This window comes from Leptonychotes weddellii, chromosome 3 (assembly GCF_054177405.1).
Source record: "Leptonychotes weddellii isolate Sample4059 chromosome 3, ASM5417740v2, whole genome shotgun sequence".
Lineage (NCBI taxonomy): Eukaryota > Metazoa > Chordata > Mammalia > Carnivora > Phocidae > Leptonychotes > Leptonychotes weddellii.
Window position 1 is genome coordinate 148770461 of NC_138371.1, and position 15789 is coordinate 148786249.

Sequence of the window (15789 nt, forward strand, 5' to 3'; positions counted from 1 at the left end):
AGGCGCCCGATGTGTCCTTTCCTTCTTTAAAAAAAATTGTGGTATTGGCAATGACGTGAATAACTAGAAACTTCCAGTCTATTTTTAGATGGTTGTCATTTGGGCTGACCCAAAACCATTGAAGTATTGAAGTGTCAGGATGCTTTGAAAAAGATAATATTAGTAACAAGTAGAACAGAGAGGCGACCTTGTAAGAGAATATTTTGTACCCCAGGTTTTGAACTTTGTTTGCTTTGACTTTGAAAGCTGGGGATGAGGGACAGAAGGAGTTCTCCTCCCTGGGAAGAGATTTGATTGTTTTAACTGTCTAACCCATAACATGCTATTCATAATGATAACGGGTAGCTTCTCCTAGGTATCTCTCCAGATTTCAGAAGGGATCATTTGGGGGTATTGACAGACACTGACCTATGAACTGTGGCAGTATATTTAGTCTTCTCTGGAATCGCGGCAGTCTTTTTACAGAACAGTACAGCCTAGTATTAGACACCTGTTTGTTGGGTAAATGTGTCTGTTTTCTTGGGACTTAATAAACTATGAACAGGATAACGGGTCTTCATTTGAACTATTTGTCTAGAGCACGTTTTCTTCCGATACTTAATTGCAACTTGATTTTTGCTAGACTGAAACATCTCCTGAGGCAATACCGTTCCTTGTCCTAGGTCTCAGGCAAGATTACGCTTCCACCTCAGCATCTGTGTCCAGACATAGCTCCAGTGTGTCACTGAATTCAGGAAAAAAAGGGACGTGTAGTGATCAAGAATATGATCGCTTCAGTCTGGAGGACGAGGAAGAATTTGATCATTTGCCACCACCTCAGCCTCGTCTTCCAAGATGTTCGCCTTTCCAAAGAGGCATTCCCCACTCACAGACTTTCTCCAGCATTCGGGAGTGTAGGAGGAGCCCCAGTTCCCAGTATTTTCCTTCAAGTAATTACCAGCAGCAACAGTATTACTCACCTCAAGCCCAAACTCCAGATCAGCAACCAAATCGGACCAGTGGAGGTAGGTTACGTGTGCCCTTCGGTGTTTAATGTGCTTTGATCTTTCATGTGTGATTAAGAAATGGTTTTAAGGTCAGTGTAAATAATTAGTAAATGTTTCCCAGATTTATGAAGTATGTCTTCAAGACCTGATCAGTTTGGTCTAAGTTTAAATCTAAAATTGCCCAGCGTCTGATGATATGTCCCAGTTTTACAGACCTATGGCTTCAGAAAACACCACCATGAAGTAGCCAACACCGAACGGGCCATGCGTGGGGGGTGTCTGTGTGCGGTGGCTCGGTCAGGGCAGGACGGGCTGGTGGTGCTGTGGCGTTCACCGGGGAGCCCCGTGAGCTGTGGCTCCTTACCTGTGCCTCACCCCAGTCTCTCCCGGCCGTTCCTGGCACGGAGTGATGCAGGGGCAACATGCCCATCCAGATTCAGGGCACGTTTGGATGTCTTTCCTTGTGACATCTAGAAGAAAGGTCTGTGTAGCAGGAGGGATAAGGAGGCTGATACTTGGCTTGATAACGGGAAGTTGATCTGCCCCAACGCCAACATGGAGGGTCAGAGAACGTGTCATCTCTTGTATTTTTGCCGTCTGTCTTTCTTCCCCACTCCAGGACTTACAGTCCTTGACCTCCAACACACTGTAGGGAGAACAGTCATGTACTCTCCTAAGCCTGGTATGCTTTTATACTAATGACCAGCCAGACTTTTCACACACAAATCCCATATAATATGGAGGAAAAAACCAGATTTATAATTACAGCGTCTAATTATCATATAGCACCATTTCTGGGCCCAGGAGTGATGAAGCAGCTCACATAAAAGCACTGCAAGGCCAAATACAGATTGTATTTGTGATCACCTGTCACCATGTTTTTAGTTTTCATCTTTTCTTCTTCTGTACTTGTATCTTTCATGCTGACTGAGAGATCATTTGAAAATATTGAACATTTTAGTCATAATTTCCCTTTTAGGACCTTGAGATTTCAGATTTGAAAGAAAAAAGTGGCAGCCAAGGAATGTCATAGTAACTCCACTTATTAAAGCTCATCATATCAGAAAAGCAGTGTATTCCATGTGCTTAATGAAAGTCGGCCTCGTTTTAAACTTGCGGAAAAGGGCCCGTAGAAGTGTTGCAGTAAAGGTTGTCAGGTGTCTCAGGACGCCCCAGCCTCGCTACCCAGCAGGTGCCAGCTCGGCATCTTGAGCAGTGTTGTCAGCAGGTCGTTGTTTTACCTTAGAAAAGTGGTTTCACCTTACACGAAACACCACGATGAAAAGGATTAGGTTTCCTGGGAGCTGTGCTATGATGGTTCCCATTAGGAAAGCGGAGACCTATCACAGCTTCGTGTCCCGACTGTAGTGGTTTTGTTTTCCTAAAAGCTCTGGTCTCCACATACAAAGGACAACGGCCTACAACGGCAGTCGTCTGCATTGGACTGATCTACTTAACTTGGCGGTGAGGGCACAGTCTGGAGTCCAGTCCCGTCCTCCCACTTAACGCCTTTTACAGGTTTCTCGGGTCTGTAAACTTGGATTTCTTTGACTATAAAATGTGGCCAAATAATACCTTTTTCTTGGAAAACTTAGGTATAAGTTCACATCAAACCATCTGGTGACGTATTCTCCCAACCTAAGGAAGAAATGAAACAATGACCATTATTTTGCCTAGAGTAAAAGTACTGAAGAAAGGGAATAAAGGTTGTCACTCTCCCTTCCCACATGCCTTTTTTTAAGAAATAGGACTCACTGGGGCACCTGGCTGGCTCAGTCGATTAAGCGTCCCGCTTTTGATTTCGCCTCAGGTCATGATCTCGGGGTCGTGAGACGGAGCCCCGCGTTGCACTCTGTGCTGGATGTGGAGCCAGCTTGGAATTCTCTCTCTCCCTCTGCCCCTGTCCCCCCACCCCCAGTATATAGATACGACTCAGATAGCTGAGCCTCCATTTGTTACCACAGAATATCATTTGAACAAAATTGTGAAATAAGAATGGTAACTTTGAAACTATCAAATATCTTTCTAAATTACCAAAATAATACAGATAGGAGAGAAGAATTGTTAAATCATTGATTCATTTAAAAATAATTAAAAAGAAACCAGAAATGCATATTTATATTTATTGCTGCCATAGCTCCTACACTGCCTAGATTCAGAAGAGAGGGCTCTTCAAAGTTGTGGGACGATTTATAGGGGATATAGAATCAAAAGGAGCATATTTGGAATAATTTGCCAGATGTGAAAAATGACTAAATCTTGTAGGATCTTTACTGAATGTCAAGGGAGTTGATTGGGCAGGGATTGTCGGTGGCATGATGTAAGCACTGTTAGCCCAAGACCCTCCCTTGTACCCTGTATTGATTGTGGAAGGCCAGATCGGATTGGTGGGTAACCGAGTATCTCCTTTATTGCCAAAGATTCTTTAGTCTGTGTTTCCTAGAGTGGTTAAGTCTTGCTGCTACTTTAATATGAGAAAACTCATTTGAATTCTTTCCTTGGTCTATTCCTCCAGTTTCCCTGCTGCGTCTCAGTACTTGAGGATAAATTACTGGTTTTTTGGGAAGATAGAAATAGAGTGTTATTTTTGATTCCTTGAATATTAAAGTATATATGGTCATTAATATGTTCCAAATTGTTTGACAGGAAAGTGTACCTCATTTCCAGATGATCCCTAACACAGCTTGGAGATCACAGCTTAGCTCCTGGAGGAGTCGTTCTAAATGTTTACACTTGGAAGCCTTTATTTTTAAGAGCATATTTCAGATTTAAAACTTTGTGGAACTGACTTGATGCTCACAGGAATAAAGATTGGTTTTGAAAGGCAGATGCATCTAGATGAACAGACTAAAAACCTATCCACCACAACTAAGGTGTGAACCTTGATTGATTGTGGTTTAGGGGGAAAAGCTTATGAAAGACATTCTTGATGTGTGGAAAATTTTGTGTATGGATTATTAAAAACTGTTGTTAATTTGTTTACATGTCATGACAGTATTGATTCGATAGAATTTTCAGATTTAAAATTTAAAGGGAAACAGTGGCAGCTAAGGAATGTCATACTGACTAATTTATTAAAGCTCAAACTATCAGGAAGAAAATGTATTCCGTGGGCTTAATGGAAGTCATGGCATCATATTAAAATTGAGGGAGAGGGCAGTTAGGGTTCACGTGTCAAGATGTCTGCAGCTTTTATGTGGCTTAACAACAGCAAACAAGTGTATATGTATGGAGGTGAATTAATTATGGCAGAATGAAAACAACTAGTATATCTAGGTGGAAAACATACAGATGTTTATGATACTACTTTTCAACTAGATACATGAAAACTTTTATGGTAAATAGTTTGGAAACTTAGAGGTACAGAAACACAATTCATATTCTCAATAGCATGTAATTCTTTCCCTGTGCCACCCTTCAGCCTAAATATATATAGTCAAAGTAATTTAGTCTTGCACTGATAGCGGCTCACTTTTTATGCCAGTTATTGTGATTCAGAAGATCTAGATGTCGACTCTAAGATTTATTCTCTCTCATTTCTCCTACCCCACACCCTCTGCCAGCATACACCTAAATAACATTTGCGGAATGTATTAAATGCCTCCTGCCTGCAGTTAAGAACTTTTTTTTTTTTTTAAGCTTTATTTATTTGACGGGGCGGGGGAGGTGGAGAGAAACAGAGAGAGAGAGAACGCACACGCAGGGGGAGAAGCAGAGGGAGAAGCAGACTCCCCGCTGAGCAGGGAGCCCAATGTGGGGCTCGATCCCAGGACCCCAGGATCATGACCTGAGCCAAAGGCAGATGCTTAACCGGCTAATCCACCCAGGCGCCCCTGGAGTTAGGAATTTTAACAAAAATTTGGGAATATAAGACCTGTGGTTGTTAAAAACAGGCCTCAAGGAGATAATGAGGAAAGTGGTCAAGAAATCTAACAGTCCCTGGCAGTATCTGAGCATAATTTCTCTAGAAGTATGCACAGGGAGTGAGGACCTGGTGTGGGGGTGGTAGGTATCTTATCTTGGAGCTATATAGAAGAAGTTAGCTAGGTCGATTAGGATTCTTTTTGGTCTCCTGTCCTAGTGCTCTTTATAATTTCTTGTTACGCTTTCTTAGGCTTCTTATGTAAGTATACTTACTATACTTGTTTAATTTTCTTTCCCCTAGACTACCCCAAGGAGACAAAACTTGCTGGACAGGGCTACAGCCCTGTTCCTGTACAGCCGGGTATAAGTAATGTAGAATGAGCAGTGCAAAGAGGGGGGAAAAGAAGAGATGAGTCTGGTTTTGCCCTTGGACACATTTTGGATTAGTGTTCAAGTACATCATTTGTACTTGAAAGTGACCACAAACTTGTGTGTCCTGATATGTGTCTCTTAGTGCTTCAGGGCATATACCAATAAAATTGAAACTATCTTGGTGAGTGAGGCGTGAGTGAAAAGCATGAGATATTACAATGGTTTATGGTCCTCCGAAGTTCAAAATGTTTCAGAGTTTCAGAATGCTGTTTTCAATATTTAATTTGTTCCATCTGGGAGAAACAAGATTTAACGTTAAATTTATTTTAGGTTTCCTTCTTAGGCTCGATAATGGAAAAAAGATTGCGAAACCATGGCCTAGACAATAAAACTCAGAGTCAGGGAGTGTATCCATAGTACACTGTGGTATCCCCCCCATTTCCAAGGGTGCCTGGCATGGAGCCATGTGCACAGTGAATTCTCGTGTCCCCGTTCATTCGTTCACTCCACAAAGTGGGGAAGCGTGGCCAAGGCGGGGGGCGGGGGGGGACCAGCATGTCACAGGTGCAGGAGAATGTGGAGCATTTGGGAACTTGGCTCATCCGCTGTGGTAGGCGAGTAGACTGAGGGGTGGCAGTAGCAGGAGGTAAGGCTGGGGAAGAAGGACAGGAGCTGATACCTTGGTCAGCCATGCCCAGGGGCTTTCAGATGAAGGTGGGAGAGTAATTGGAAGGTTTTAAGCGGGTGACTGGGAGTGCGCTTGTGCTTGAGGAAGAGTGGAGCAGGCTGTGTCAGAAGATGGGTCAGAAGAGCAAGACAGGGTGCATGGAGACCAAGTAAGAGGATATCGTGAAAATGTGGGTGATAACGTGGTCCGAACCAGATGAAGTGGAAGAGTCATTAACTCTTAGGCAGAACTGACAGGACTTGGGGCTGAGGGTATAGAAGGGAGGTGAATCTGAGGAGATGGCCCCGGTTTCTGGATTAGAGGACTTGCTTGCTGGTCAAGGTGTAACCTGCAGGTCTGAGTAAGTGTAGAAGGAGCTGTGTGTAAAGGGGAGGAGGGCATGAATCCAGTTTTGTACTTGAGCACGGAGTTTTTGCTTAGCATGCAAATTGATCCTTTGTTTTGTGAGCTTGAGTGAGTGACCTGTTACACGTACTTTAGTTTGGAGCGCCCCACCCCCCACATTGAATTTACAGCGCTGCACTGAGGTCTGTGGACGGCTCTCTGCTGCCCCTTTGTGGCAGAACATGGACTCAGCAAGGAGAGTGACACAGAAGCCGTCTCTTTTTCAGGTATCAGAAGTTTAGGGGCATGCTCCTAGTTAAAACTTTCCAGAACTTAATGGGGTCATAGTGATGTGATGAGTGGGTATCTCAGAACACATCAAGGTAGAATTTTAATCATTCTTTCCATTTTGGTATGCTAGCAAAAGATAAAGTAAGTGTTGGATTTGACTCTTTTAGGTTTTTTTGTTAATTAATACATAACAATTTTTAACTAAGTGGCTGTCAGATGATTCTCTAACCTCACTTTGATACAATTTTATCCACTTACTGTATAGAAACAAATAGCTAATTGATTAGCTAATCCCTACTTCTTTTTATAGAACACTTAAAAAAAAAAAGTTTATTTGGTAGAACCTTTCTGGAGATAGTGTATTCTCCATACAGAAGGTTAATTCTGTGGTAGCTTGTTACCGTTCATAACACACGTGATGATTTTTATCTGTTATTGAGCTTACTATCATTTATGTTTACTTTTGAAAGCTGGTAATTTAGTTGGCATAAGCCTTATGATTTTTAACTAGAATTCTTTTCTCTTCTAGACAAGCTCCGGAGAAGTATGCCTAATCTAGCTCGGATGCCAAGTACGACTGCTGTCCCTAGCAATGCTGGCTCACCAGTCACCGTGAGAAATAGTCAGAGTTTTGACTCGAGCTTGCATGGAGCCGGAAATGGGATTTCAAGAATACAGTCTTGCAGTAAGTATGACAATTTGTAATTTTTTTTTAAGTAAGTTTTAGTTGTAACACAATTAGAAAAATCTTATTCCATTTTTTTTCTTTTGAGGACATAGCAGGAAACTTTTCTCATGACTTTTTTTAACTTCATCAGTACAGTTTAGTATTTTCATCAGTGCATATGTTAATGAATTAATAATTAGTAAATTATATTTAATCTTCTCCATCCAAGGATAGCAGAAGTACTACATGATGATTAATGTGTTCACTCATCATATAAACAAAGCTTACCTGTGTTTTCCTCGCAGATCTGCCCCTTTCTAGCTATATCTGCTCGATGCCTTTACTCTGAAGAATGCATATTCAGTCTCGCTGTCACTTGGTCTTGTTGTTTACCAGTCCAGAGGTTTGTTCCTCCCAAAAGGAAGTTCTGTTTTAGTGTGTAGAGTAGTATTTACCTGCCCCCCTTTTCAGCTTACCACACAGTCTGTCGTTCATTCTCCGTACGTTTTACCCAGCAGTGAGCAATGCGGTGAGCGTGAAATCTCGTGTTCATGTGTTTTTATTTTGTGTGGGGATGTGATGGTTCCAGTTGTCCCCGTCCCATTCCGACTCATGCTGTTTATGTGGGTAGTCCCCTGGGAGGCGGACTGAGGGTCAGAGTCCCAGTAATGATGTGGCCCAAATGTAGGAGCCCCGATGTGTGTTCAGAGTGGGCTGGCCAGCAGTCATCAAGCAGATGTCTAAATCTGCACCCAGAGTGGTTTGAAGCCCTTTTCCCTCGGATTCCAGTTTGGGGGCTCAAGTGGCATTTTCCCCACACGTGACGGTTTTTCATTTCAAAATGGCAACATTTACTGAGCACGAGGAACTGTGCTAACTGGTTTATATCTAATTTCTGGCTCAGTTCTGCCAACAATCCTATGAGGTGGTTTCTGTCCTTGTTCCCATTTTGCAGATGAGTAAACAGATAAAGTAACAGTTTGCACAGGGCCATGCAGGTAAAGGAATAGAGCTAGAAAACTGTTCTGATGACCTCAGAGTTTGTCTTTTAACTACAAACATTTTCTGACTCTTGTGTGCCATTCTTTCCCTTTCTGTATGCAGTTTGTTGCTCTTTACCTTTATCCTATAGCCCAAACACCACACACCCTTTGAAAAGGCTCCACTGATGACCCTAATAGACTTCCCCATAAACCCCTGAAGCAGATCTGGGATGGATTCAATTTTTGGTGCTTACCCTTTTTTTCCCCCCAGTGTGTCATATTTCACAGTCTTTATATCTGTCTTCCACACTAGCTCATCAGATCCCTCTGGGCTTGGGCCCCAGCTTAGCTGATTTTCTGCGCCCCACACCTGGCACCCTGCCTGGTATTTAATGGGTTTGAATGCATGAGTAAATGAATGCCACAGGGCCACATCTTAGGCCTCGATCTGTTAATATTGGAATTAACGACTTGTGTAAAGACACAGCAGACAACTTACGGAATTTGCTAATGGTGGGAAAGGGAGAGCTGCTATTTCACGTGAGGCAGCTGGGGAAACCGGCCAGATAGATCATGATGACATTTGTCATAAGTACACAGTTCTCTGGTTGAGTGCAAGAGTCAATAGTATTCGTGTAGAATGGGAAAGTATAGTTTTGACAGTAGCACATGTGGTCATGATGAGGGCTTTTTGTTAACTCTGACTCCATTTGGGTTAATAGCATGATTTGAGTGCCAGAACAATGTATGGAACCCAAAATAGAATGTCCACAACAGAGAGTGGCCGGTTTTGATGGAAGTGCTCAAAGACTGATGGGGATATGTCAGAAGTGCCCAGTGACCAAATCTGTGACCACTGAAGCCAGGGAAAAAAATTAATTCAAAAGGATTCTAACCAGTAGAGCAAAATAAATAATTACAGTTCCACATTTAATAGACAAAATACATAAACGGAGAAGGGGAACTTTTTCTTTATAGGAGAATGCCCATTCATCAATGTAAAAAGAAAATGTTTGAAAGTCAAGCAGTATAACAAGATAACGAGAGAAGAAAAACCGTTCAGAGCACTGCTGTGTGAGAGAAGGTCAATCATACGCTTCTCTCAAATCTAAGGATTCTCTTCTCATTTACTTTTATTCGAAAGCATTCCAAGCGATTATTTTCTATACAATCTAAGTTTATATCCTGCCGATCCCTAGTTCTGGGCCATTTCACTTCCTGGGAAACACAAAGGTAAGATAACATTGAAAAGGCAGTGTGATACACAAGGAAAACCACTGGATTTGCAGTTAAAAAAAAAAAAAATTGAGTTTGGGTCTTAATCATAAGTTCTTGGATAAGTTATGTATTCTTTCTGATTCTTGTTTTCTTATTTGTACAATTGGGATTTTGTCTGTTTAACTCATCAGTTTTTCCACTTCTTTTAAAATACTCGAGTAGAGTATAGACATTGTGTATAGGAGAATTCATAGGATGCTTTTCCTGAGTAACTTGTGTAATTTCATTTCGAATGATAATGATTGGGACATCAGTGAATCTGTAGATAAATTTTAGGAGAATGGACTCTTCATGATATTCTTCTAATTCATTAACATGGCACCTCTCTTCATTTAGATCTTCTTCGATGTCTCCCAGCAAAGTGTTTGTAGCTTCTTGTATGGAAGTTTTCTGCACCACAGTTAAATTTATTTCTAAGTATCTGATTTTTTTAAATGTTTTATAGGTAGTGTTCTTTTAAATTTTAGTTTCTGCTTTGCTGATATTTAGAAATAGTTGATTTTTGTATTTTGATATTGCATCCAGTGACTTTGCTGACTTCATTTATACTGATGGTTATAGAATTTGGAATATACCTTACATAATGAGTGCATATGAACACTGAAATATATTCAGGAATGTTCACAAAACCCCAAACTGGAAATAACCCAGCCTTTCATCATCGGGCAAGCAGATTGTGACATTCATACAACCAAATACTACATAGCAGTGCAAACAACATGGTTGAATCTCAAACACATGATGTTGAGTGAAAGAAGCCCAAGAACGTACCGTATGATTACATTTATATGAAGTTCAGAGTAGGAATAACCAATCTGTGGTGATAAAGTGAGAATAACTGTTACCATTATGGGAACAGTGAGTGGGAAGGGGGATGAGAGCCTTCTGGGGTGCAGGTAATGCTCTATATCTTGGTGTGACTGGTGGTTCCACAGTGTGTTCACTTTGAAAATTGAGTGCTAGACTTAGGATTTATATACTTTATATGTATTATGTTTTTCAAAAGAAATTGAGCCAAATTCACATTGAATTTTTAAATTTAGATTTTTTTCTGAGCAGTTTTAGGCTTACTGAGCAATGAAGAAGTACAGAGTGCCCGTGTATTCCTACATATCCCTTCCTTCCCTGGTTTCCCCTTTTAACTTCCTGCATTTGTGTGGTGCATTTGTTAACACCTGATGAGCCAATGTATCGAAATATTCATGGTTGAAAGCTACCTAATTAAGGAATTGTAGAATTGGTTGGAAAGGAACCTAGAGGTTATTATTTGTCAACTGACAGAAGTTTTACAGTGTCACAAAAACTCGGTGGGACCGAAACTACAGCAGGATCTTGTGTAGACCTTAGTTTGCATTGAGTGTTGACTGCTGTGCGTGTGTGTCCGCATCCCTGTGCACGGATTTCACCTAACAGTTGAGCAAAACTAATTTTTTAAGAAAATAATTCAAGAGACATTAAATAAAACAACAGACATTTTTCTTTGTCTTTCTCCCTTCCTATTTTATGGTTAAGTTCAAAATCAGTTAAACCATTTTAGAAAATGTTGGGTGTGTAAGTGTATTGATGCAGTTTTTAAGAGTTCTTCCCCAGAGAGCTCCTTTCGTCTTACAGATTTTGCTGTTCTCAAGGTAGTAATAGCACTGCTTGAGTGGTTACCAAGTGTCAGGCCCCACTGTAAGGCTTTATGTGGATTAACTCCTTTACTCTTCCCACCAACCCTAGGAGATCGGTCAGTGCCATGTTCGTGACCAAGTGATGTCACCTCTGTCTTCCCATCATCACAGTATTGTCCCCTGGTTTTATTTTCATGAAACCATCCCCAGAGCAACCATCAGGAACATCGTCATGTCTTCGATGCAAGCAAGGAAGGAACTGTCCTGTGAGAACTCAGGGATGGTTCTGTTCGTTAAAGGAAAGGAAGCTGTTGTTAGATGTGGCTTCTAGATATAGTTAGGTGCTCAGAAATGTTGCTGATTGGCAGAACAGGAGACGTGTCAAGAATTAGAATTTTCTAGTACTTGATGCTGTCTGGAACCCACATTTCATTTCTCTCTGTATATTACCTTTCAGACCCTACTTGGTCTAGAATGTAAGGTACATGCCCTCAGTTGGGTAGCAGTAAAAGTTTTCGCTCTCGTCCCTGTCCTCTTCCTTTCTAGTTCCCTCCCCAGGACAGCTTCAGCACAGAATGCACAGCGTGGGGCATTTCCCAGTGTCCGTGCGGCAGCCTCTGAAAGCCACGGCCTACGTGAGTCCCACTGTGCAGGGCAGCGGCGGCAGCATGCCTTTGTCCAACGGCCTCCAGCCATATTCCAGCACGGGCATCCCCACACCAAACAAAGTGGCCGCTGCGTCGGGGACAATGGGCCGCAGTGCGCTTCCCAGACCTTCACTGGCAATAAATGGGAGTAACCTGCCTCGAAGCAAAATTGCACAGCCTGTTAGAAGGTAGGAACCTCTGTTCGCTCCACCACCTCTTTTGCAGCTTGAAACTGGAAACTGCTAGGGAACCAGCCTCCCTTTTGGCGTCTCTGGCACGCTGCCCTTCATGGCCTGACCTCAGACCTCCTCCTTCTGGAAAGTGCTGGGGCGGGGGTGTCCCTTCCTCCCTCCTCACTTCACTCCCGATTCGCCGCAGTTTGCTTTAATTTACCAGGTAAGCTCCGTCTCCAGAGCTTTTGTGTGTTTTCCTTCCCCCAGGTTTTTCCCTCCAGGACTTCGCTCAGATGACCCCTCTGTGCACAAGTGCAACTCCAGGGGCAGTTGTAGCTCCTTTTTCACCCCCCCCACCCCCCCACCCCCCCAGCACTGATCGCCGCCTGAGGGAGTAGAGAGTCTGCTCCCTTACTAGTTTATGGTCTGACTGTCCTCTCTAGAATGGGAGCTTCATGGGGACGGAGGAAGGGAGTGTTCATGGATATAAAACCCCGAGGGTAAGGACTAGGCCTCGCACAGGATCAATTGTAAATATTTGTCAAAGCAATAATTTTATCAAAATAAGCAAACCCGTTGGGCAGCTGTATGCATGCACACCTGCTCACAGTCTTACGGAGCTGGGCCTTTGTTAGCTTGTGTTGGTAAGTTTAGTAAGGGTCCCGCTGGAATTTTTTTTGTTTAAAACTTCAGATTAGTTGCAAGGCACATATGAGACGAGTTCGTGGTCATGATGTACCCTTCTTGTACTGGAGATCTTGAAGTGTTCTAGATCAGTAAGAATTCCATAGCAGTGGCTCCAGGATAGTTTGGGAAGAGGAGACAGCGGAGGCAGTAACCACAGACCACTCCCGACAAGGAACTAGGCTTTGGAGGAGGAGGAGGAGGAGGAGGGGGATGGACCACTGTGACGGTGTGGAAGGGGATGATGCGCGAGCAAGCAGTTCTTCCTTCTTTGTGTGTTAATACGTGTAAATATTTTCCGATTAGAAGTAATAATGCTCAGGTAAAAAATTCAGAAACTGTTAAACACATAAAAGAAACAAATGAGTGACCTCCTAGTCCTGTTACCCAGATAGGAAGCATTTTGTTGCATGTTTAATAAATTCTGGCTTATTCTCCCCCTGTAAATACGGCTGTGTGTTATATTCATGGCAAATAGAATCCCAGTATTTGATGGATGTAGGCTATTGTGACCCCTCCATTTGTCCTTGAATAGGTCTCCAAACTAATCTTCTCTAAAGGGAGGACGTTTCCCCAAACGTAGGCAAACGCTGGGTATTATTCTTTGCCAGTATCATAGGCACATCTTTATTATTTGTAAGGTTGCAGATTTCTTCATGTGAATTTGCTGTTTGCATTCAAGGAAGTACCCGTTCGTTTTTAGACAAGAGTTCATCTTTCCCTTTCTGGTTTTAAAATACCCTTTGTCCGTGAAGGAGATGTTGCAGTACACGCGCCCCCATCCGCCCACCCACGCACGGCGCTGTGCTGAGAATGGCCTTTCCAGCCGGTGAGCGCGTGGCACCCAGGCACGCTCAGGAAAGTGCTGGTAGCGGTCGGCGCCCGCGCTGCGCGGAGGAGAGCAGACGGGAGTAAGGGCCGGGACCCCTGCGAGGGTACTAACCGTCTCTTTCCGTGCCCTCAGTTTCCTTCAGCCTCCAAAGCCTCTGTCTTCGCTCAGCGCTCTGAGGGACGGAAGCTGGAGAGACGGTTGCTACTGATGCGTTTCCACGGGAAAGGAGCGGAAATGAGGGTCGAGTTACCTAGCTGGCTAGGTAACCGTGAACGTCGGGATATTCTTTCCCTTCTGCGTTTTAACATATTTACTGCATTGTTTTTCAACGGACCAAGCGCCAGAGACTAATGATTGCACTTAAATATTTGCCTGAGACAATACCGCACCAGTCTCAGATCCGTGGTTGCGGTATTGTGACATTTAGATCTAGGGGGTTTTTGTAGAACTGCTATGTACCTGGACGCTTTTTGAGAGGATTGAGATGTATCAATAATGCTTTCTTTGCCATGAGTTTTTTAAAGTAACTGGTTCAATTTACTTACGTGTTCTAAACATCTTCCCGTTACATGTTCTGTATTTTAATACATTGCATATTTACAACTAGGTTCTATAATTTATGCTTTGAAGTTTACTTTTTTATAGTTTACAGGAATTTTATTTTTTGTGCCTATTTCTTTTTACACCTCTGTGAACCACTATGGAACAACTTAAATTTTGTGCCATAAAAATATTTTTGTGGTAAGGTACTATTTTTTTAGCTCTAGGGATCTATCAGCAAAAATCCACCATACAATTTGAAAGGCCTAATTTTATGTTGACTGAGCACAACATAAGCTGAAGCATTGCAAGGAGGTAGCCAGACAGCAGTTAGATGGTCTTGTCTTTTTCATTGTTAATTTATTGTCATACATGGGTTTCCGACTTACAAAGGCATCACAGGCTCATTGCACTTAATACCTGCAATGTTTGCTTCTGTACCACAATTGGTTTTCAGTACTTTATTACAGAGGATGAGAAACTGTAATGTTTTGTTAACAATGCTTCTGGAAATGGATGCATTTTAAAGCAAATAAATCTTTTTGATAGACCTTTTACAAAACCCATTTGCACTAATGAATGCTTTCTTATGGTATAGGACTTAATATCTGTTACTGTGTACACTGCTCTTTTGGAATGTTCAGAAATAAAGACTATTTCAGCAATACCAGGTCACGCATGAATGTGCAGCATGAGCAGTATAAACACCATTTCTGTGTTTCACTATCATTGTGAAAGCAGGATACTCACGTTTGTGAAAACTATTTCTCTAGAATACTCCTGATATGAATGGGAGGTTCTGGTTTTGCAGTGAGGTTTAGGTCCCATTTAGCAAGGCCATCAAAACTCAGGTAGCCTCTTGCCCAGAAGTACTTACGGATGAACACTCTCCATGATTAACAGTTCATGGGGGTCGAATTTGAAGTATTGTTGCAATATCAGCAAAATATTATTCTCCATTATGTCTGATACAGGTTGAAAAAACTTTTCACCTGAAGGTACTATGGAAAAGTTAGGCAAAGGCTTTAATGTTAAATATTAAAATAGAAACATATATAATTCCATCTAGAATGGCTTTTAGTTAACTTGCTGTGTAAATGAAATGTGAGCTGGAGGAGGTGTGAGATACCAAAGGGGAAGTAATATTTTTTGAGCACTTCTTTAGTGAGGAGAACTGTCCTGGAGATTTCAGGTACATTTGTCTATTCTAACCATTTACATAATAAAGATACTGAGTCCAAGGTAGCAGGTTAACCTTATATAAACATTTAGCTAGTACTGAAGCTGATCTAGGAATCCAGGTTTAGCCGATCTCAGAAATCTGTTTTCCCCACTGCTGTGCTCTTTTCCTATGAGCACATGTAGTTGTAGTTAGTACATTTTTTTTAAAGTGGGTTTCTATTCTAAGGAAATTAAAGGATTAAATTCATTTTCAATTTAAATATTTCTATTCAAAAAAAGTCTGTTCAGCTCTTGGGATGATAAAGAGCTCTGTGCCTTGGATTTCACATTCTAGTTGGTGGGAGACACAGTAAACGAACAAGTGAGTGAATCACGGTATAGATCCCTACTGCTCAGGGAGGGGACAAAAGGTGCTCAAAGTAAGGGCGAGGGGCTCAAAGCAAGAGAAAAATCGAGACCAGGAGAGATCACACTTTTAAGTCACCTGGCTAGATCTCATTAAGGACTTGACCCTTGCAGACTTGGGAGATGGAGAGTTAGTCCTAAAGTTACTTCATAGACTCTTGCCCCTGGAGTTCTCCAGAACACCAGCAGCTTCGGCATCTCGTGGGAATTTACTAGAAATGCAGATTTTAAGCCCCACCCCCCAGACTTAGTGGGTGATT

The 15789-nt window shown here is 42.2% G+C and overlaps 1 protein-coding gene across 2 annotated transcripts in view; it reads left to right on the plus strand.

Moving 5' to 3' along the window:
• SLAIN1 (SLAIN motif family member 1) overlaps window positions 1-14607 on the plus strand; it is a 58521-nt gene extending 43914 nt beyond the window's left edge. For both annotated transcript variants that reach the window (XM_081815081.1, XM_081815083.1), the window contains 4 exons: window positions 663-1004; window positions 7055-7210; window positions 11613-11901; window positions 13535-14607. In XM_081815081.1, coding sequence (XP_081671207.1) covers window positions 663-1004; window positions 7055-7210; window positions 11613-11901; window positions 13535-13610 — 863 coding nt within the window. In that variant the 3' untranslated portion in view covers window positions 13611-14607. The remainder of the gene's footprint in view (window positions 1-662; window positions 1005-7054; window positions 7211-11612; window positions 11902-13534) is intronic.
• The last annotated feature ends 1182 nt before the right edge of the window (window positions 14608-15789 follow it).